This window comes from Physeter macrocephalus, chromosome 10 (genome assembly GCF_002837175.3).
Source record: "Physeter macrocephalus isolate SW-GA chromosome 10, ASM283717v5, whole genome shotgun sequence".
NCBI classification, from domain to species: domain Eukaryota; kingdom Metazoa; phylum Chordata; class Mammalia; order Artiodactyla; family Physeteridae; genus Physeter; species Physeter macrocephalus.
Genome location: NC_041223.1, coordinates 58,366,477 through 58,391,293, shown reverse-complemented (window position 1 = coordinate 58,391,293; position 24,817 = coordinate 58,366,477). Strand labels below are relative to the sequence as shown.

At 37.9% G+C, this 24,817-nt stretch overlaps 1 protein-coding gene across 6 annotated transcripts in view; it reads left to right on the top strand.

Moving 5' to 3' along the window:
• Positions 1-24,817, top strand: part of GRIK2 (glutamate ionotropic receptor kainate type subunit 2) — a 677,382-nt gene that overhangs the window by 291,389 nt on the left and 361,176 nt on the right. For all 6 annotated transcript variants that reach the window (XM_028494615.1, XM_028494616.2, XM_055087599.1 and 3 more), the window contains one exon: positions 23,764-23,945. In XM_028494615.1, coding sequence (XP_028350416.1) covers positions 23,764-23,945 — 182 coding nt within the window. The remainder of the gene's footprint in view (positions 1-23,763; positions 23,946-24,817) is intronic.

Here is a 24,817-nt window from a genome sequence, read left to right as displayed (position 1 = left end):
GTAAAGACATGAAGAAACTTTCCAAGGTAAAATACTGCTAAATGTCAGAATCAGGATATGAATCCCAAATGTTGAATCCAGCACTCCTGTTCTTCATTAAATTTCTCTACCTTCTCACAACAGACACAAGTAAGGAAAAACCAAGAAACCACAATTGAGGGGTGACAACAAAAGAAATAAACTTCTCTATGTACTGGCGGGTGAGGAGGGACTTAGGATCTGAAGCTAAACGAGAGTCCAGGGTCCACAGTTATCTCTGCATATCTCTGCACGGCTCTGCTCCGATGTAGACAGTTGACTCCGGGTGAGGAAGTGCTAAGGCCTGCAGAAAGCACTCAACAGAAGTAAAAATATGAAATGATCTTTGTAACTTTTGCACTATATACATTTTTGTGGACCCAGAGTTTTCACCAAGGCTACAGAAGGGCACATTAAGCCATGGTTTTGTTTTATGAGACCAAGAAACTACAGCCAGACAAACAAAAATAGGAGATAAGCAGAGATGAGTAAATGGTATATAGTATCTCCGTTTTACAGCAGGTAAAGATTAGATCTGAACTAGCAGACTGTCACTATGAAAAGGATGCATAATGCTCCTCTAACAACTCACTCAGTCATTTGCTTTTTTTTTTAACATAAGATGAATAGCCTCTGCCATATTGTAAAAGGGCAGGCAAAGTAAAGTTAGATAATGGAAAATCTACCTAAATGCCTGGAATACACATCTTATGGATGAGTACATAAGGCATTCAGCATGCGAAGCAGAAGGCAGAATTACACATTATTGTGATGTGCTAAGTGCCAGTCTCAAATATCCATTGCTTAGGCCAGAGTTTCTTGTCCTCGGTACTTTTGACATCGGGACCAGATAATTCTTTGTTGTAGGGAGTGGTCCTGTATGTGGTAGGATGTTTAGAAGCATCCCTGGCCTCTACCCACTAGATGTCATTAGCAGTCCCAGCCCCCTGTTGTGATAATCAAAAATGTCTCTAGACATTGCCAAATGTGCCCTGGAGGCAACATCACCCCTGATGAAGACCTACTGGTTTCTCCTAATATATTCCCCTGCCTTGTTTTTTGTTAAATACATTGCAGACTTGCAATAAAGATAGGCTGCAACTTTAGGTATGTTATGGCTTAGAAGTCTATAGCTTAGAAGCTAATATACATAGCCCAGGATAATTAGAATTGGGCTAGTGGTGTCTCTGTTCATTGGTCACATAAACATCTGTTAATCACCAACTAAATGCCTGTCATTGTTTCAGGTTCTGGAGGTATAAAAATAAAGGACATATTTGAGATTTGAATTAGACCAAGGATTACATAAACGATTCATTCATCCAGAGTTTCCAGGGTCTACTCGTGTATTCTCTTAGAGGATCAGAAATCACAAATTGTGGGCCTTATTATGTCATATCTATGTAGAGATATTTTCACTGAGTTATCATATTTTCCCTGGGAAGTAGATATGAGAATTGCCTTTAAAACTATTTTTTAGTGTTTTTTCTTTTAAAGTTATGAGCCAAGATACTATATACCATGCTATTCAATGTCCTTAATGCAGAGACTTACATGATAAACTAAGGCTTGGGTTCAATGCTATAAAGATTGTTTATCAACCTGTGATTCTATGTATTTGCTGTTTGAGATAATAATAATTATACTTTAAAAATTATTTTTATTTTTAGAGAATGGTAGAAGGGACTAAACATTCTGAGTAACTGCTGGAACCATTCTCTTTCCAGAAGTTCCTTTCTAACTACTTCCCCTCTTTCACTTCCCTCCAAGAAAGTAGTTCAGGTCCAGGAATATAAACAAATAAATAAGTAAAATAATAGTGCCAGAAACTGTGATACATATATTGTTTCTGTCTTCTAATTTAATCCTTGCAGAAAACATAAGGAAATCACAGGGATCAAAAAAGATGTAAATAAGTTATGTAACTTGCCCAAGGTCACACATTAATTAATATCCATGTCTGGATGAATCTAAAGTTCATGCTTTTGCCATTCTACCACTTGGCTTCTGGGCCACAGTAGGTTGAGGTAATATTAAAAATGTTTAGCAACCAATTTCCTCATAGGCAGTAACCAACAGCTGGTGCAGCTTGGAGATGTTTACTAGCTGATGATCAGCCCTGACTTTCCTAGATGACCCCAGTCCACATACAAGTACAAGCCACATTCAAGCTTCTACCTGTATTCTCATAAACTATTAGAAATGAGTCTCCTTCCTAAACCACTCTGGACATCCTCCCCATAATGAACTTGGAGAGTTTAAGATTTATAGCTAACAAGCGAATGATTTTGTAAAATGTTCAAGGCAGGGGTCACCCTGCTTCAGGGTAGGGTCAAGGAAATCAGACCAGGTGTCAGCCAAGAGTCAAGGGATAAAGCCCAGAGTACAAGCCCTCTATCACCGATGGCTGACACCAATTGGCTGAGAAAGGGAAGAAAAGGAGGTTATATATGTGAGAAGGAAGACGGTATAGAAGGCTGGAGATAGCCAGCCAAGGGGGTCCTCGGTACCAAGTCTGAGCAGAGACCATGCCTTAGGGCTGCAGATGAGAACAGTAAAGTCCAGAAGAATCCTTTTGCCATCCCTCAGGGCTTCCTGAGAGATCCAAACAAACCGTTTCCTTTGACCAAAGCAACCTGAAAGCAGGTTGGGCCCCATTTTTAGATGAATTTAGATACTTAAATTCTCCTTAACTTTCCAGGGCAGACAGAATTTTTCAGATCACAACCGAACAGCAAAGGTTTAAAATACTAATAATCCCAAGAGGAGAAACATATTAGAAACCAGGTAGTAAGGATGTCAGTCTAAATGACCAGAAACATGTCTTCCTCTGTTTAGCTAGAAGGAGAAGAAAAAGCCTGCAGTCCATTTGGTCCCTGAAGCACTGGAGGGGTCACCAGTGAGAGGGAAAGGACAGGAGGAGAGTCTTCCGGCACAGATAAATTTTATCCGCTTCTCTTTCAGTTTAGCCTTCAACTGCCCCTGAAAACAATACTCAATGGACAAAGAGAAGCTGTACCAAAAATTGCTTCATCTCCTAAGTGGCTGCACTTAGGGACAGCTGATGCAGGGGTGGCATGCATGAACAGAATGTCAGCTCCAGCCCAAAGACAAAGTGACAGTTGGGAAGCCGGGGGTTTCTTTGAAGAGACCCCAGCCTGCATCTCACAGCACCTGCTGCCCCTCTTTGCTGCATTAGAAATAATCACTCCTAAGTGGCCCATCATCAGTGTCAGCATGATTTTTTCACATTTACTAAAAGCTTTTCCCTTGGCCCACTTATATTTTTTCTTCTGTTTCTTAGTAACTGTTTAATTCCCTTCCCTCTTTATTTTGCAGTGAACTGACTTGAAAAAATCTGATTTGAAGTGGGGCTTACAGACTGATTTCTTCTTTCCTTCTTCTGTACACCCACCCCTAGCACCTAGTAACAGCCACTGCATATGCATTAACCAAAAGGCCCATTAGTGGGACATAGTTTTGTACTTTTGTAGACAAAGAAGAAAGAGACCTTCAGTTGGAATGAACTCTTTTTGTGATTCTTTTTGGCAACAAATAGCTTCCTTTTAAATTCAGAAATGCAGTGGCATTGAGGCCCTAAATTGCTCTCATCTAAAATGTTTTACTCCCATCTTCACTTTCTGAGATTATGATCAGTTTTCTTCCAGAGTGAATTATTCAAATTGAGCCCACTCTTCTGAATCCTTAGAAAAGACAATGTCTTAGCACTTTGGGCCTATTCTATTCACTTATCACTTGGCACATTCTGCTTGGTACTGGCAGACATTCTTTTTTCCAACATATAATTTATTTCCCCAAATGGACTGCAAGCTCCTCAAGAATAAAGATCACATCATTCATTCATTCATTCAACGAATGTTTTTGAACATCCACCAAGTGCTAGACATGCTCTAATCACCTGAGATACATCCAAGAAATAATCAGACAAAAATCCCTGCCTCTATGGAGTTTATATTCTAGTGGAAGAAGACAGAGAATAAGTAATTAGTGTCATAAATATGTAAATTATAGAGTAAGATAGAAGGTGATAAGTGCAACACGGGGGAAAAACAGCGTAAGAGGAATCTGAAAGTAGAAAAGAAGACTACAGTTTTAAAATAGGGTGGTCAAAGTAGATGAGAGAGTAAGCCATGCACATAAATAGGAGAGGAGCGTTACAGGCAAAAGACATATTCTAAGGTGGAACTGGAGGAATGGCATTGCCGTCAACTAACTCTGGGAAGGCTGTGAATGGGACAGCATGTACCTCTGTGGATAAGTCAAGTTCCAGGTGTTTGTTAACAGCCAGAGATGTGATTGAGTAGACAGTTGGATAAAGGAGTCTGGAGACCCAGTAGGGTCTGGACTGGAATATTCATTCGAGAGTAGTGTTAAAGCCATAAAGCTGGGTGAGATCACTAAAAAGAGACTGAGAGATGAAAAATGATGGTCTGTAAGACAAGAGGAAATCCAAGGGCATTGGGGTATCCTGGAGGTCAGTGAAGATATCCTATCAAGGAAGCAGGGAGTGATATTGCTGATATTAAGTGAAATGAAGGCTGAGACTTGACCATGGAATTCAACAACCTGGAGATCCTTGGTAACCTTGACAGGGATAGATTCAGTGGAGTGGTGGGAACAAAAACCTGATTAGAGGGAGTTTACATGAGAGTGGAAGGTGAGGAATCAGAGGTTGTGACTATAGATAGCTCTTTCTAGGAGCTTTCTTACAAAAGAAAGCAGAGGGATGAGGTGATAGCTGGTGGAGAAATTAGTGTCAAGAGAATATTTATTTAAAGTTAAATAACAGCCTGCTTGCATTCTAAGGAGAATAAGCTAGCAGAGAAGAAAGATGTGATGATGCAGGATTGAGGGGAGAATTGTGGCCAATGGTAACGATATGAAGGAAGTGTGATTTTTCCTAGCAGGGAGCATAGCAGTCTCCCCAAAGGAGAGACCTGATTCGTGATTGCTTTGATAAGCCCACTTGGCAGCTGGACCTCCAGGCCTTCTCTGTCAACTGGTTCTGATGATTGAGCACCTAAAGATAGAGTTTATGTCTGCTCTGGGAAAGAGGGAGAGAAATGGACAAAGCATGAAGGGAAGAGCCAGAAATGCTTCGGAAGAGACTGTGTGTCACATGACCAAGAAGAGAGACGAGGGGATTTTTGGAGTATGGTGTGCCTGTGATATAAACCTCTCCCCTGTCTTTCCTACTAACTTTTCACTGGAATCTGCATGTGTAGGTTTTCTTTTGGAAACTATACAAATGTGCTGAAAGTTGCCTCAAGATTGTAAACAGATTTAAAGAGTGAAAGCAAAGCCTACCTGTGGAAAGACACCACATCCAGATTACATAGCTGATTCCTCCTGCCGGACCTCTATCATCATTGCTTGCCCCAGCTCTCATTTATTTTATACCAAATTACCCACTTAGAACACTATACCTGCCTCATTCTTCTAAGTCTGGCCTGACAACATATACCCCAGACTCCTAACTTACATACCTGGTTCTGACTCTTCTGCGCTGTCATCCTAGCCTAGCTAGGGGCGTAGCCTCTGCTTACCTTTTCCCCTCATCTCCCACCGCCATATTTCTTCCTTGTTCCCTGAAGACAGACTGAACTATTTGAAGTTCCCCAAACTCACCCTGCTGTTACCAGTGGCTTTGTACATTGTTTCTTCTGTCTGAAATATTTTTCATCTTCTCCAAGAGTGACGCCCCCTCTTTGCCTATTTAACTCATGACTTTAAAATTTCATCTGAAACATCCTTCTGTTGGAAGACTGTCCCTGCGTCTGCATTTCCCTCATTGTAGTACTTACCACAGTGCACTGCAACTGATGTTTTATTGTCCATCTCCCCCATTAAGCTGGGAGGTCTCTAGCATCCTGGTTTCCATGGTGTTCTATGCACCTCGGATAGAGTCTGTTACATAGTAGCTGCTTAATAAATACTTATCATAAATCAAATAAATATATTGAAATTTGTGAATACCAAGCCATGTAGCTTAACATAAGCCCTGACCTGATACAAGTTGGGTATAAAGTCCATCTGCTGCTCTAAAACCAAGGTCATTGCATCTTATAGAGACTCTCTAGTACCCACAACCATACCAAGTTACAGCTGGGATCCTGATGTTTGTTTGTTTTGTTATGTTTTACTTTCCCCCCCAGTTCTCTATTGGAATTAAAGACTGACTGCTTCTGAGTTACAACTAATTTGACTGGGGCCTAACCTCCAGCTTAAGGCTACTCTCTAATCCCCTCCCACTAAAAGAGTCATTCCACATGTTAGGTAGCTGGCCTGAGACCTCTAGAGCCCGAATGGCTGGTAGACCAAGATTGCACAACATCAGCTGTTGCTCCACTCTTCTCACTCCGGTTCCTCACGGAACCCTGTGACATATTCAGAACCAACACCTGCCCACATTAAAACAAACTTCATGATTTAGGTTTAAGCTTCAAGTTGAGAGAAAGAGCTATGCTATTACTGCATTGCCTCAGCCATGCTATTTCCAGCTTCCACTCTGCTCCTCTTCCACACACCCACCGTGTCACTACAGCTTATGGATGAGGCCTGGTTGCAGATCCATACGGGCCTCTGTGCCATCAGTCTGACCTTGGCTCTGCCGTGATTTCCATCTTCTGAACCTCCACACACCCAACCCACTTCTCTATTTACCTCTTCTCTGAAATCTTTCCCAGTTTTCTCTCTTCACCTTGCATGCATTACTCTCAGCTCTTCCTTGTGTTAACGTCATGTATCTTGTTGCAGTTTTAAATTTTATCAAGAAATTGGAACTGCACGTGACACATGTATGGGGATTGAATGGCCTAGTGTTACTAACTTTGACCTTTGAATACTATGATAACTGTGGCTAAGGAACTTTGAATGACAAATTAGTGATTCTCATTCTAATTCTAATAAAATGGTAACAGTTTTCAGGGTGCCTCTGACTTCAAGGTACTTATTTAATGCCCCTTTCTTTTCTTAAGTCGCAAGTTCATAGGTTTCCTTCAATAGTCCCACAAGGTCCAAACACATACATACAGTAAAAACTGCTAAGAGTGTTTTAGATTTGAATACATGAACTGCAGAGTCTGTGTTCTGCCCAGGAAGTCTGATACATGAATTTCTGGCAGAGTAGGAATTTTTTGTAGAGTAGGAATTTTTTGTAGAAACTTATTCCACCTGTCATGTAAATGGCTAAGTATTCTTCTTAATATTCTTCTTATTCTTCTTAAGGCAAATCATTATATATTTTGACAGGTTTGGCAAAAAGAAACAGAACAGCCCAACCTAACTGAGCTCATTTTACCATCTATTCTTAAGAACAGTTGCTCATAAGAAAAATATAGCTGTGCTGAGTACAAATTCCAGCTCTGTCACTTATTAGATTGAAGCCATTTTCAGCTGGCTCAAATCCTTGTGCCTCCTTTTCCTTTAAAAAGAGGAAACAATACCTCTCAGAATTTTTGTGAAGAATTAGTAAAAACACTAATTTTGTACATAACAAATGATTATAAATATTATCAAATATCATTATCAAAAATCCTCTGAGTTGCAAAAGAATGAAAACAGGTAATGAACAGTTTATTTTTTACTTTGTTTTTTATGTTTAGGATGAGTCTCAATGGGCCATGGAGACACAAATAAGGGAGCAACCAATAGAGATGTCAAGATAGCATCATACTGATAGGGAACAAGGGCAAAAAACAATCCAAGTGTGTGTTTGGTGTATGTGGGGTACTGACTAGATCCTGTGTTCAGGAGTTCCACGTGGACTCACAATCTAGGACTGCTGCTTTTTAGCAGTTATGAGAGAGGCTATGCAATGCATGAGCTTATTATTTGAGAAAGATTTAGTAGAGAAGGACTTCTCCATCTTATCAAGACTGAACGATTCTTAGATGATTTATGGGAAAGTGGGAAGGATTGGAAAAGCAATAGAAATAGCAAGTGATAATCAGAGGCCAAAAAAATATGCAAGATAATAAAAATGAAAGAAAATATAAAGTTTAAACTCTAAAAATATTTTGGAATAGAAATTTAAAAATAGATTTATGCTTAAATACAATGGCGGATTTTATGTTTTTATACCAAATAGATGGCAAATAGAAGAGTTTTGCTTCCCAAACTCATTATGGACGAATAAAATTCAACATGCAGAACACCTCTATATGTACCATTGTCACTGTTAAAAGTAGGAGTAAAAAAAAAAAAAAAAAAGTAGGAGTACTTTGGAAATACCTGGAAATTGTCACCCTTTGAGAATTAAAACTATGATATCAAAACATAATGAATGAGAATGAAAAGTTGCAAAGCTACCTTAGAAGTCAGAATGCCTCCCTGGTAAGCAAGATTTGATTATATCCTGTCTGAAAATACCTGACATATCCGAAGAAAGAATATATCCATCCGAAAGGGGATTAGTGAGATATTTGAGTTCTTTGGGCAAAAACAGGAAAACACATGTGACACATCTAAAAAATGTTAATGGAAAATAGATTCTTAGTTGATTTACTACCAACAAGATCAGCCTTACTAGATGCCAAGTTTGAATACTGGCTTTGGAGAAAGATTTCCAGGATTTGAATCTGGCTTTGAGACTTACTAGACATGAGACTTTGAACATAATAACCCCCATATCAGTGTCTTCATCTCATCTGCAAACTGGGGCTGACAATATTACCTCTTCGCAGAGTTCTTACAAATAAAACACAAACACAAATACGTGCTATCTATGATTATTACATTCATTGAGCCAATCCCCTTTGTTCCGATCCCAAACTAATATTAAGTAAACTTCAGATTTCTATATGGTTTCTCACGTAATTTCAGAATGCTGGGGCCATGCAATTCAAGTTTTACCATGCATGTGACAGACACATTTCTCATAAATTAATAGATTCGACTTCTAGTGTTATGTGTCACTCTCACGATCTTGATTAATGTGAGTCCATTATGTTAGCAATGTGGCATGTGTTTCAGAGCAACCTAAAAGTCTTTTGAGCTAAAGTCAAAATTTAAAAATTCAACACATGTTGCCTCAGTTAAGGATGTAATTAAATTCAATGACAATTCTTCTTAATAAGAAATTCTGTCTCCAGAGAAATAGATAATAGAGAATGTGTACAGATACATGGTAGGACATTAGCAAAATCAAGGAAAAGGGGAGAGTGTAGAGAAAATGTCTCCTGCTGTTCTCTCATTTATGCTGATAGAGGCTAAAACACAAGACAACTTCCTTTCCACTAACACCCTTGACTATTTCAATGTCCCCTAGTATATCACCCACAGATTCATCCTTGGGTACATAATCAAAGTGATCTTTTAACAGCAAAATTTGTTCATGTCATTTGCCTTAATTTATTCAGTGATTCCATAGTGGGCAGGGGAGGCACACCTAACTTCCCAAGTCCCCCAGCTTCCTCACCCTTAGGGGTGGAGCCAAGGCTAATGTTCATACCTTAGGGTTAAGTCAGTGCCCCTGGCTACAGTTGATTAGATCAAGGGTTAACACAGCTGGGCCAATTAGATCCTCTCTCCAGGAATTTTGAGTTGGGACCAAGAGAGATTAGTTGGTCCCTGCCAGCTGCTGAATGTATAACAAATAAACTCAGGAGTGAATTTGAAGCATGGCCATGTCTCCTGTGTGAACTGTGAAGAAGAGAAAACTGGTCTCATTAGAAAGATCAGAATGAAGCAGACACATAAAAAAGAACGGAAGTGAGAGATGATGATATCTTAATAACCTTGCTCCTACTTGTTTCTGTTTCTAAGAAATGACTGAATTCCCACATTGGGGTTTCATGAAACTACCTGAATTTTTCTAATAATTCTTCGTTTCTGCTTAAGCCAGCCTGAATTTTTTTTCTTTTAATACTTGAAACTATGAAGTTTCTTCACTTAGAAAGTGCATTCTAATATGGTGCCCTTCATAACTGGTTCTTGCCTATTACTGGTCCAGCTTCACCTCCCACTTTGCTACAGCTTATACTCAATTTTCCAGCAGTACCCACCAAATAACTCACATGATTTTTGAACTTTCCATACTCTCATATCATCAGGTTTTCTACCTGCAGTTTCCTCTTCCTACAAGTACATCCATCCTTTTCCACCTGCCAAATGGTTACCCCTCCTTAGACATTCTATCCTGACCACTTCCATTGTACTTTAGAGACTCTCACATTATTATACATAATTCATTGTAGAAAAATGACTTGCATGTCTATCGCCCCACTATCCTGTAATCTCATAGATGGCAAACATCTACTGTTTATCGTTTGGTATTTCACTTCTGCATTCCCAATTCAGATCACATAGTATGTGCTGTCATGTGTTCCTGATTTATTCACATCTTTCAACCTTTCATAAGATAAAATGTATGTTCCGTGAACACAATTGCTGAAGGCATTGGTGGTTAATGGTATTCTTTTCTGGAGCAAAAAGATAAAGTAAAACCTGAGCTCCTGAAGAGTCACCACTGGCATTCTCACCAGTACACAGTAGTTTTGGTAATTGTTGTTAGTCATGGGCCCACCACAGAAAGTTTCTTAGGCTGTTTCATCAATGTCAACTTTAAATCATATATGATGTATATGGATAAAACCAGTAATAGCGGCATCCTGGGACAGAGCCAAAATAAGAGCTGTGAAGGATCATTTGCTGCTTCATAACTGCACTGACCTGGACACAAGTGGGAATTAAAAAACAGCAGGCTACCTAATCAGACACCTGACTATGTCTGGAGAGCTGAAGTTGGGTTATCACAAGCTGAGAGGGCAGGTAGAGTGACAGAAGGATGGGTGTACATCTGAGCAGGATCATCTTGAGACAAAGGAACCTGCAATGTGACCATCAGAAATGAACAATGAGGTGTGCGAGTTCCTCTGGGGGTGGGTCAGTAACATTGTCAGGACAGCAGGCAATGAAGTATCTATGATGAAGGGTGAAGAATGCTGTGACGTAAGAGGAGAACTGCACAGAACTCCTGGTTTGCCTAGAACCTTCCTGGGTAATGCTTGTTTTCCTGGACTAAATACTATGGACTTACCTCTACCCCCTTAGACTCTTTTTTTTTTTTTTAATTTTATATTGGAGTATAGTTGATTAACAATGTTGTGTTAGTTTCAGGTATACAGCAAAGTGATTCAGTTATACATATACATGCATCTATTCTTTTTCAAATTCTTTTCCCATTTAGATTATTACAGAATATTGAGCAGATTTCCCTGTGCTCTTAAAAGGGCCCCAGTTTGATAAAAAAGATCATACAGTGACTAATTATAAGCAACCACTGAATCAAAATATCACCAAACTGTGGTCACAAACCAAAGTACAGTCAGTCATCCTTTTTAGAGAGTTTCTAAAGCATTACTGTGATGTGTTTTTGGATTGCCTTTGTTTGTGTGTTTACCCAGAATCCCTTTGAGGAAATCTTCTTAGTCTTTGGCTCATGCAAGCCTGGCTTTCTTCCCCCATAACCCCAAAATTCATCGAACTTCATCCCTCCTACTCCCACCAAATAACCCCAACCTGGGCCGGACAGAGTCCCTCGTAGGACTTTGACAGAACCTTTGAGGCAGATTTCTTTATGAGTGTGAGATTCTGTTGGTCATCAAGTGAGGAAATGTCAAGAGGTAACGAAGGCAACATAGAGGAAGAGAAAACTGAGCAACCAACAAAGAATTCCTGCCTCCAGCCAGGCCCGGAGTTTATTTTCAGTTATGGGAAGCAGTGAACTCCATTTCTGCTCAGTGTAGTATGAATTAGATCTGCACATATTACCAAAAGAATTCTAAGAAATACAACTGCCTTCTCATTAAACTGTCCAGCTTTTTACCTGCCCTATCTCATTACACCAGGCATAGGCCCACATTCAGTAGCCGTATGAATAGGACAAGAAAAATTAAATGATAGGATGGATCTAGGGCTGGGTTAGCCTAGGACAAAGCCACTTATCATGACTCTGGTACCACTAGTGAGCACAGCACTTAAGTTACCTTGGCTGGAAATCAGTTGCTAATGTGCTTATTCTTTCATGAATCAGATGTAAGCACATTTTAATAGCAGTAAGCAAAGAATGAAAATGAAACATTAATTCTATTGGCTCTCATAAACTGGACCATTCTGAATAGAAAACTGACTTCAGCACATGTTGAACTTAGACCCTAAGTCTTTAGAGACCAAAGGGCTTTAGCTTTGACATGATCAAAAGCACTGTTTGCTTTTTAATAATAGCATAATTGCTTTTTCTCATAGCAGTGAAAAAAGAAACAGGGAAAACATATTTTGGTATCAACTAGAAGAGTAATAGGCTGGCAGCCCCTGCTTTCCAGGGGTCAGAGATATACTACAGGTAACACACCTCAGTTCAGTCCATTTTCTGCGGCAGGCCATTACCCGGTAGGAGCCCTGTGGAGTGGGGTGAAGCTTGTCTTGCAGCTTGGATCCAGCCTCAAGCACATGGTAGGAATTCTGGCATTCCCTGTCTACTTTGTCCCCATTACCCCTGTTGCATCCTCCATTGTTTTGTTTTGTTTTGTTTAATCTCTTTAAATCCTCCAGAAGCTGTGTCAGCTCATGGAATTAATTATTATTATTTTTAACAGTGACAGTTTATTTACAAAAGATAGCCTTGGCAAAATACAAGACACATATGTTTTCCCTCAACTGTTGATAACAGAATTAAAGACAGGCACTCAGTCTCATTTTTCCTCATTTTTCAAACTGATAAGAAGAAGGAACACAGTAGAATCCAGCATTGCCAGGGAGCACAAAGAAGAAATACCAGCCTCAAATAGTCTGACCTCTTAACATTGTGAAAGAAGGCATTCAGTGAAATACCCCCAAATTAATCTTACCCATATTGTTTACAAGAAGAAAATATGATAATAGCATTTGCCAACATCCAAGTTACCCAGCAAAGCACAATGTCAAGGAAGTAAAGTGGACATTATATGTTGCCAGTGCTCTCAAGATTCTACATGGCCTGCTTTTCTTTCTTTTTTTTTTAAACATGTTTATTGGAGTATAATTGGTTTACAATGTTGTGTTAGTTTCTGCTTTATAACAAAGTGAATCAGCTATACATCTATGTATATATGTATCCCCATATCTCCTCCCTCTTGCGTCTCCCTCCCACCCTCCCTATCCCACCCTCTAGGTGGTCACCAAGCACTGAGCTAATCTCCCTGTGCTATGCGGCTGCTTCCCACTAGCTATCTATTTTACATTTGGTAGTACATATAAGTCCATACCACTCTCTCACTTTGTCCCAGCTTACCCTTCCCCCTCCCCGTGTCCTTGAGTCCATTCTCTATGTCTGCATCTTTATTCCTGTCCTGCCCCTAGTTTCTTCAGAACCTTTTTTTTTTTTAAGATTCCATATATATGTGTTAGCATATGGTATTTGTTTTTCTCTTTCTGACTTACTTCACTCTGTATGACAGAGTCTAGGTCCATCCACCTCACTACAAATAACTCAATTTCGTTTCTTTTTATGGCTGAATAATATTCCATTGTATATATGTGACACACCCCGAAAAAACCATAATTCAAAGAGTCATGTACCACAATGTTCATTGCAGCTTTATTTGCAATAGCCAGGACATGGAAGCAACCTAAGTGTCCATGACAGATGAATGGATAAAGCTCATGGGTTTTAAAACAATGGCTACCAACCTCTGTCCTCACCTTTCAGCAATCAAAAGCAGCAATCAGGCAGTTAGCACTCAGAATACACAACCCAATATTTGGAAGACAAAGTCCTTATCTCCCATCCTGGTTCCAGCAAGTTACACCAGGAACATGGCTCTAAGGCTGCTTGTCACAAGAATGGAGGTTGGGGGATTGTAGTGCATCCCCCGTTTTGAACTTGAGACTTCTGGTTATAGCTCTGAGACCCTACCTAGTAGGACTGCACATCTAGATGGACTGGTTGTCTGGAAGTACAGTGTTTCCCTCAACTTGGCCTAGAGGATCACAAGCCACTGATAATGTGTCTCATGCTTTAGAATTCTTTATGTATTGAGTCAAGCCTAAGGACGTCAGATTTCAATGGCCACTGAGCATATTTCCTCTTAACTGCCCTCATAGTATCCAGGCCTATACTAACTAAAACTGTTCTGTATGTTCCTGGCTTCATCATTCCCACCTTTCCATCTTTAAAGATCCAAAGCACTGACTCACCAGACTTATGAAATAAACACCATAGGCTATGAATCGCTACTGGCTACACCTGGATATAAAAATATGTGAGGGCAGTGCTACTTAGGAAGCTTTTACAATCCATTTGAGAGATCATAATAGCTCAATCCAGTGTATTAAAAGTAGTAAGAGTTGACAGCTTTTTATGTACATTTGAAGGTAAATTTGATAAGATTTTCTAATAAATTGGATTTGAGAAAAGAAAGGATTAAAGATGACATCAAGGTTTTTGGCCTAACTGGAATGATAAAGAGTTGCCCTTATCGTAGGTGGGACAATTAAAGGAGGAACACTTTTGGAGACTAAGGAGATGAAGAGCCAATTTTGGAATGCTTCATAGTATTTACTGTACATCAACGTGGAGATGTTACTTTATTCAGGAGTCCCCAAGATCACCCTCAGGTTTGATAATTCACTAGGACAACTCAGAATGACCAAAAGCTGTTATACTCACTGTTACAATTTATGACCAGGATACAGAATAAGATCAGCCAAGAGAAGAGGAACACAGGTCCACACTCAGGTTCCAGTCGTCTTCTCCCAACAACTGGATTTGTAGGCAGTACTAACTTTTCCAGGCAACAATGAGTGACAGTAGGCATGGAGTATTACCGACCAAGAAAACTCACTGGAGCCTTGGTGTCCAGAGCTGTAATTGGGGCTTAGTCACGTAGACACGGTTGACCACTTGCTTGGCTGACCTGTAGGTCGCTATCCCCTCCAGAGGTTTAGCTGATATCTCATGACCCAAAGCCCCTACCATAAATTACGTTGTTAGATATTCTGTGTGGCCCAAGGCCTCCAGATAAACAAAGTTCTCTTATTGGGGCTTAGAGATTACCTCCCAGGAGCTAAGCGCACAGGCCAGACCTCTCTGTGGGTAAGGTTAATTCTTTACTATGCAACTGTCAAACAGGAAAGTTAATTTAAGAGTCTAGAGTTCGGGAAAGGGGTTGTCAAGAGATACAAATTTGGAAGTCATCAGCGTAAAGATGGAGTGTTAATTAGGTTCCTAGCAGGAAGAAGACTTCCCTTAGATACTTGAAATGAAGAGATTTTGATAGAGACCACTCACAAGATTACAGGCAGGGTTCAAGGAGCAAATAGGGCCTGTTGAGGCACACATGTCACAGCAATCTCTGAGTTCCAAGATAGTGGTTACCAGAAACTGGTAAGAAGCATTAAAATGTTCCAAGCACAGTACTAAGTGATTTCTGTGCATTAGTTCATTTGATTTTTCCTATATGGTTTATAATTACTATTGTCACATTTTTACAGATGAGAAAACTCAAGTTTAAGATATTTAAATATCGTTGTCTATAGTCATTTAGTAGAACGTTAATGATGTGGGATTCATGTCTGTCCAATGAAGACGGCCATGCCACAATATGGTTCAGAAATTTGACATCATGATGCAACATACAAGATTAACCTAAGAAAGGGTTTCATATATGTTTGAAAGGGTTTGAACCTTTGTCCATGACTAATCTGCTAAAGGTTATTCAGGGATTGCCAGTTAGTGATTTCCCACTTAGTCCTTCCTGGGAAGCTTCTGCTTTGTTAGATCAGTGTCATGAGCCTTTGCGGTATGGGCTTTACAAATGGGAGCCAAGCAGAAAAAACAAAAGCATCATGGCCAGATTCTCCTCGGAGGAGAAGTCAGGGCAGAGATAAATTAGATTTCCCAGGGAAATAGAAGTAGAGGAATAGTGTGTGTATGCATGTGTGCCTGAGTGTACACACACACAAATACACTTGTACATGTATTATGTGTCAAGCTGAGTTTTCAGGATTTGGAGGTGTTTTAGAAGAGAAAGAATACAGAATTTTAATGAGCTGCTTCAGACAATAAATATATACAATTTTTAAATGTTTTCATGGGACTGTAAGTGTCAGAATTACTGTTTGGATTCTACTTATTTGAATGCTTCGTGATTCAGGGTTGAACCATATGGATCCTGGCTTCAACAGAGAGCATGGTGCCTAAAATATGTTGTCTGCACTGTATTATTTTCCATTCTGAAGCATAGAAAGGCTTTGCCATCGATAAAACAAAATCATGGATAGGATTTGATGACACTAATATATAAGGAGGAGATTTTAATAGAGGGATGACCAATACATGGTGTTACCATGCCTGCCTACCCCACCACCCAGGTTCCATCTCTTATTGACCCATGTCCCTGGTCACAGAACTGGTCTCAAGAATATTCTCAACACAGTGCTCCAGGAAGCCACCAATAATCAGTTGACCCTGGCATGTGAGTTGAAACTCATTTGTCACTTGGTTTCTAATGTGTCAAGCTGAAGTGTTTTTACATATTTTCAGTTTTGAATGTATTAGGCTCTGTCATTCTTGAAATATATAACAAATTTCAAAAAGAGAGAAGGAAATTGCTCTCTGTAAGGTTAGTGTTAGGATTTTAGGATTTTTCCAGGAAACCAGCCCTCTAATTTTACTTTACATAGCTTTCTCTCCCTTTTCCAAGAAGATGTAAACCACATTGGAAGTTTCCTCTCCTCTTTTCTTCTTCTCCCTTTTTTTTTCTGGACCCCACTTTTCTTTATTTTCTATCTTCCCTGTACTGTTGAACAAATTCACCTTGTCCCCAAGGAGAGGAAGGCTGACAAAAATTTGGAGACAGAATTTTTTTCAATGTCAATCTACCTCTCCTGTCAAAGCCATTTATGATTTTCTATTATGATTAGCTCCCTTCTCTATATTTATAGCATTACTGTACATTGCAAGGTCCATAACTGGTATACATATTCTATTTAGTTTTCTTTAAAACACTCTGTAGCACAAATAAAACATTCAATAAAAATAACTCCTTGAAATGTTATACTTGGCCTTTCAATGAATTGTCTTTTCTCAACTGAAAAAAAAAAAAAATTGATGATGATTGAATGTAGATGAGTCATTTTTAGGCAATGCATTTTGGGTAAGGGGAGTCTGGCCTGCACAAAGACCACATTATCTGAAATGATAAATAGGCCTGATTAGTAAGCCAGGTGGCAAAGCTCTAGTTTGTGTGGCTGCTGAAATAGATACCTGGGTATGGGAGCAAACTTGGGACTCCCTTCCTGGGGCTGGGGGAGACTGGGCCTGTGGAGAGGTGGTGTGATTGATCTTTTTAGAAGCAAGTGCCAGCTGGAGTGTGCATAAATGTTCCTTCTGGATTCTCCTTAAAAGCTAAATTGATGGCAACTTCTGAAAAGAGCATCTTGGACCTCTGTCACCTGGAAGCTTAAGATACACCTTGATTTTAGGTACTGTAAAATAACTGAAAGCAGAAAAAGCTTTAAGAAATGTACTCTCAATGATAGAATTAGATGGAATAGAATGTTACTCATCTACCAAAGTAAAGGGATAGTTGCAATGTGGTGCTCTTCTTTATTAGAAGATTTTCAGGAACCCATCTGCTTGGATTGTTTCTTTTTTATTATCATTACATCAACTAATTACATTAGGGAAAAGGGGATATTTTAATTAAAAGACTGTTTTAAAGCGTTATAATTCTACTCTTTCATTAAATAACTTAATCAGGTGCCAAATTTGTTAAAGTAAACTATATTTCTGAAAATTGTTGTTTGGAAATTATTTGTGTTAACCATATTGTCAACAAAATAGATTTTGCCCTTTTATTTTATCTAATAGATGGGTCCTTTTATTTCTCCATTTTGACCAAAGAACCATAGGATAGGACCACATATATACTATCCCAATTATTTTGAAAGGCTTACTTTTTTCCTAAAAAGGGGACAAACTGTTTCATTTTACAAAACATGCATATTTACTTGTATATGATGGAGGGATTAGGGTAATCCTTTCTGAAATTGGCATTTTTGGACTGTGATACATTGCAGAGGAACGCTGGGGAAGGTAGGAAGATCAATAGCGATCCACAGCAGAAAATACATAGCCAGTATTGTAATTAAAAGACATTCCTACTGTTTAAACCCTTTTTCCTGTGGATAAAAATCTCACCCACATATGTTAAATTACAGGGATGTCATCAAATAACTCAAGTAGGTGAGTAAACGTCCACTCTTTGGATGTCTTGAATGCATCTCCCATTTTGTCAGCCCTCCTCTTCTCCTTTCAAGGTGTTCTGAATAACAGAATTCAGACAGGGATTTGTATGTAAGTGTCAGACAGTGGGGAGGGCAAAGGATCTACAATGGAAATATGGGTAAAAGAGAAACAATAGCACTGGACAGAGCAATGAAGGCTTAGAAGCCAAGAGAGGACTCTAAGCACCTGTGCAGGAGATGATGGAAAGCCAGGATTTAAAAATCATGATTCTACTTTCAGTATTCAAACACCTCTCTAGATTTCTTCTCTCTGATTGAAATGCTGAACGATTTTGATTCCAAAAACTGAATGTGAAAAGCATTAGAGAAACAACTATGGTATTAAATAATGTAAAAGTCAAACTGTATGTCATGCAGTTAAAGACTGAATAAATACGATTATTCCAATCACTATATTTATACGTGAAATGATGTCTTGTGTATAGTAGATATATGCAGTAAATATATGTTGAATGAATGAATAAATACAACATTTCTCTCAAATCCTCAAGTAAGAGATGGCAGTTCCTACTAGCAACAGCTATTTTAAAAAAATTTTTAGCCCTTCAATATTATTCCTCAGGGAAGCTGGCAAACTGAAATCTGTTACATTAATGCCAGCAGGGATGTATATGTGTGAAGAGAATAAGTAAACATTTATTGTACCTGATAGCTCAGTGGACTATCCACATGAATTCTTAAGACACTTGAAAATGCTTGGCAATATTTATACTTAGGGTGAACTCTACAAATGCTGTTTGTGGATTTTATACTTCTGAAAATTTCTATTTTTGAGTCCGTTGAGCTTTTTCAGTTCAGAACTGTTGGGCTAATCCATAACTATATAGCTAGTTTTTCTTTGATAATGAGTTAATCTCAACATTTTGATTAAAATTTTGTTGTTGTTAGGTGTTCAGTCTATATGAGTGTCAAAATAACTTCCAAGAACAGATTTAGTAACCAGCACATTTTAAAAAATAACTATATTCTTTCCTTCTTAACCCAAATAACAATGAAAATTGCTACGTTTTGAGAATCTAATATATGCCAGTTCCTTTTTTGGTGTTTTATATATTAATTCATAGATGGTTTTACCCTATTATAGAGAAGAGGAAAATAAAACAGATCTAAGAGAGATACAATGTCTTGCATAAAGATCCACATATCATAGATTTTTGAACTGAGATTCACATTCAACACTCAGGCTATTGCTACTCTGATAGAATAAATCCCCCAAATTTACATTTGAGTCGCTCAAAATCTTGTGAGGTAAGTAAGCCAAGGGTAGCTTTCTTTTCTTTATTCATCCAAGGTTGGTAGTAGATCAGTCCGCATTTACATAAATAACTTAATGAGAATAAGAGAAACTTAGAACTAGGAAAAATTTAGAGACAATCCAATTTAGTAATTCTTAGGCATTTTGGTTTTGGTACCACTTTACACTCTTAATAATTACTGAGGATCTCTAAAAGCATTTGTAATATGCTTATAAACATTTACCATATTAGTAATAAAATTATAACATTAAAAAATATTTATTAATTCATTTAATAATTGCAATAACAAATCTTTTATCTATTCACATATCATATTTTAATGAAAAATACCTATATTTTCCAAAACAAAAAAAGTAATAAGAAGAGTGGCTTTGTTTTGCATTCTCATAAGTCTCTTTAATATTTGGTTTAATAGGAGGTAGTTGGATTTTCATATCTACTTCCTCGTTCAATCTGCCATGACATCATCCATGCCTTGTAACCCCTAGAACACTCCACTGCACACGTGTGACTGAATGAAAGTAAAAAAGCCAAATAACCTCTTATTATTATTATGAAAATAATTGGACCTCAGGGACCCTCCTGAGGGGGCTGTGGACCACACTTTGAGAACTGCTGATCTAGATAAGACTCCTCCCATGACCTCACACTCTGGAAGCACACTCTCCTCACAGATGCCCAAGCCAGAAATCTGAGAAACCTCCCTGACTCAGCCCTTCTCCCTCACCAACCACTTATCATCTTTTCTCAAAAATCTCTAGCCCCTCCACTTCTTTCTCTCCCTACCGTCTTGACCTGAACACACACCTTACCCTTTTCCCAACCTGCATTATTACAACTGTCTTCCAACTCTTCCTCCCGTTTTAGTTCTTCTCCTCTGTCCTCTATAGTGAAAATCTGAGTGATTCTTTTGAAATGCAGATTCCAAGTTAGCATTTTCTACCACCCTTAAGTTAAGGCCTTAACTCTAATGTAAAATACAAGGGCATCCTAAGCATCCCTCCCCTCTTCTCAAATTACACTTGTCAGCACTTCTTCCTTGCTTCTTAAGATTCTTTGCCCATGCTCTCTCACCTGCACGCCAGTATAAAAGCTGTTTTTTTTCTTCCATCCATTCTTTCTCTTTTTATTTAGGTATTAACTTAGACGTCACCTCCTTTGAGATAATTTCCCTGAACACTCCCATTCTGAGTTAGGTGATCCTGCTATATGCTTCCTCAACCATCTGTACTTTCCCTATCAAAATAGTATTGCCATTTTTCATTTATAATTTCTTGCTTAGTAGCGTTTGTCCCCCTGTGTATTTTTAGCATGGTATGGGCAGGAAATTTGTCTATTTATATATTTCATTCTCTCCTCAATGTCTAGAACAGTGCTTGACCTACAGTAAAAATTTAATAAACATTTGATGTATGAGTAAATGAATGTCTTTTTTTCTCTCTTATTCTTACAGTCAGTTGTATTTACAGTTTTTTAACTCACTCTTCCTAATGAAGTTGGAAATCATTCTTTGAATTAATTGTTTTATTGTCTTATGCTACTAGTTAATGTAAAATAGTTATTATCCTACAATATAGCTATCAAAGGGTAGCTCTCATAAGACACTTATCTGAAACCAGACCTACCTTTGGAAACTGGCCACACTCTTTGAATCTCTCACCTGGGAAGATTGTTAAAAATGTACATGCATGAGTCCTGTCGCCTGAAGGTTCTTATTTGGTGGTTTAGATTGTACCCAAGCTTCACAGGTTACTATCATACCTTCCAAAGTTTGGGAGCCACTGCCTTACAGCAATTATATTCAGGTTTATTTATAAAAAGTAGTTAAACAATGTTACTACCCTTTAAGAATTTATTCTAATTTAGTTACAGAGTACTCCCATATGTAAAGAAATGTATAGCCTTTTATACATGTTTTAGAGGATTTTATAAGCCCAATGTTAAATGCTGCTACAATTAAGCAGGTGTTATAAATTCAAATATTTGTTTTCATCTTTGTACAGTTCAGTGTTAACATCTGTACTCATTATATACATAATTCCCTAGACTGAATTGTATCATGTTTAATGGGTATATTTGCTATCAATTAATTATGTAATATTTATTTTACTAATAGTATTATACTGTGTAATTTATGCAAATATTATTTGTAGGATTTTATATATCAAAATTTTAAAATAACTTACAATGAAGTAAACTTTATGGGACAATGTTTTATTTAATGAATTAATTTAATTTTTTATAATTTTATTTATTATTATTTTTTTGGCTGCATTGGGTCTTCGTTGCTGCACATGGGCTCTCTCTAGTTGTGGCAAGCGGGGGCTACTCTTCGTTGTGGTGCACGAGTTTCTGCTTGCCGTGGCTTCTCTTGTTGTGGAGAACGGGCTCTAGGCACGCGGGCTTCAGTAGTTGTGGCACATGGGCTCACTAGTGGTGGTTCACAGGCTCTAGAGCGCAGGCTCAGTAGCTGCGGTGCGTGGGCTTAATTATTCCAAGGCATGTGGGATCTTTCCAGACCAGGGATCGAACCCATGTCCCCTGCATTGGCAGGCGGAATCTTAACCACTGTGCCACCAGGGAATTCCGGTGGGACGATATTTGAAAAGCAAAAGATACTAGGTATATTTATGAATTTACATATTTTTTATCTTGCATATCTCAAGGATAAAAATACTGAAAATTAGTCATGTTAATTTTATTAACTATGTTGCAACATATTAAAGTGTATATAGCGTTACATGTCTAAGAGGATCTATTATTCATTTAAAAACTGAATGAAAAAAGTTCCTAGAATTAGATTTTATTCTTTAGATCTCATATGTTATTTTAATACACAGTAGATTTTTAGTCATAGTAAGGTACTTTTAATTCCTGTTTCCAAATAGAGTTATATATATACAATAGAGTATGTGTGTGTGTGTGTGTATATATATATATATATACACATATATATATATATATATATATATATATATATATATAGAGAGAGAGAGAGAGAGAGAGAGAGAGGGAGGGAGAGAGAGAGAGAGAGAGTTCCAGATAGTTATTTACAAATATTTTCCTTTATTATTGTTTGTCATAGTAATATTTATGAAGGTAGTTTTTCAGGAAAGATAGAAGTAGAGTTTTAGAAATATAAAGATGAGATGGAAAAGGGGGTAAATAAGAAGGAAGAGGGGAGAAGGGGAAAGGAAATTACTTAATTTTGTCCAAGCTAATAGACTTGTATGATCCTTCTTTTCTTATCATACTCTTATATATTGGATCTTTTTTATCAGTTTTTAAGGGGTTTCATTACTTAGAAAGTTTCTATGAAGGAATAAATTCATTGATTTGTCTCTGTTATTTAAAAATGCATAACAGCTTAATGACCTATTGAAAATGGACCTATTAATTTGATATATCTTTGAAACATATAATCAGGAGCTACTTTTCTAGGAAAATGTTTGCTTTATTAGTAATTTCTGTGGTTGTATTTATTTCTGAAGAAATACAGAATGATACAAATAAAAACAATACAAAGGAAAGTTTTATTTCTTAAAGTAATTTAATTACACTTCTGGCTATTTAGTCTTTTTATTAAGAAAAGTATATCACTCTTACATATACACCAAATTACTAGACCATTACTTGTGAACAAAAACAAGAAACAATAACCAAAGTTTGTAATAATAAAGAATAATTACATAAATTATGTCCACTAAAACTTAATTGGACAAACTAGAACAGTAATCACTAACTTACAATGACCTATAAGACATTGTCACAAAACAATTATTGATGTAAAATACAAAAAAAACCCCTCTATGTATATATGTGCAAATGCATAGGAAGTATATGGAGGATAATATTTCAAGCCATTAACAGTGACAACCCACTAGGAGTAGATTTAGGATAGAGAGGGAAACTATTTTATATTCTTTTATCTATTTAAATTATTTACATTAACTTACAGTCATGTATGTCTTTCATACTTTGAGAAATACCCTAAGAATTTGAGAAGTGATTTTAACAAAAATAACTGGGATTGGGAGTTCTGAAGTAGAAATTTCAATGGTCACGTCATGACGTACACATGTACATGGTCAAGGAAATCAGACACTGTGGTATGTTTTGTGATTCTATGAACTACTCTGTTTTTTCTGTAACATTCTGTTTTTTTTCTTTTTCATTAAAGGTCTCATTCGCTTGCAGGAGCTCATCAAAGCTCCATCAAGATACAATCTTCGACTTAAGATCCGTCAACTACCTGCTGATACAAAGGATGCAAAACCCTTACTGAAAGAAATGAAAAGAGGCAAGGAGTTCCATGTCATCTTTGACTGTAGCCATGAAATGGCAGCAGGCATTTTGAAACAGGTAATCTTTAAATTATTTAAGTTCTCAATTTCTTTCTTAAATTTTGAGTTTGAAATTTTTTTTTTTTACATCTTTATTGGAGTTTAAGTGCTTTACAATGTTGTGTTAGTTTCTGCTGTATAACAAAGTAAATCAGCTATATGTATAAATATATCCCCATATCCCCTCCCTCTTGCATCTCCCTCCCTCCCACCCCTCTAGGTGGTCACAAACCACCTAGCTAATCTCCCTGTGCCATGCGGCTGCTTCCCACTAGCTATCTATTTTACATTTGGTAGTGTATACATGCCCATGCTACTCTCTCACTTCGTCCCTACTTCCCCTTCCCAGTCCCCCCAAGCCGTGTCTTCAAGTCCATTCTCTACATCTGCGTCTTTATTCCTGTCCTGCCCCTAGGTTCTTCAGAACCATTTTTTTTTTTAGATTGCATATATATGTGTTAGCGTAGGTATTTGTTTTTCTCTTTCTGACTTACTTCACTCTGTATTACAGACTCTAGGTCCATCCACCTCACTACAAATAACTCAATTTTGTTTCTTTTTATGGCCGAGTAATATTCCATTGTATATATGTGCCACATCTTCTTTATCCATTCACCTGTTGATGGACTGTTAAGTTACTTCCATGTTCTGGCTATTGTAAATGGTGCTGCAGTGAACATTGTGGCACATGTATCTTTTTGAATTATGGTTTTCTCAGGGTATATGCCCAGTAGTGGGATTGCTGGGTCATATGGTAATTCTATTTTTAGTTTTTTAAGGAACCTCCATACTGTTCTCCATAGTGGCTGTATCAGTTTACATTCCCACAACAGTGTAAGAGGGTTCCCTTTAATCCACCCTCTCCAGCATTTATTGTTTGTAGATTTTTTT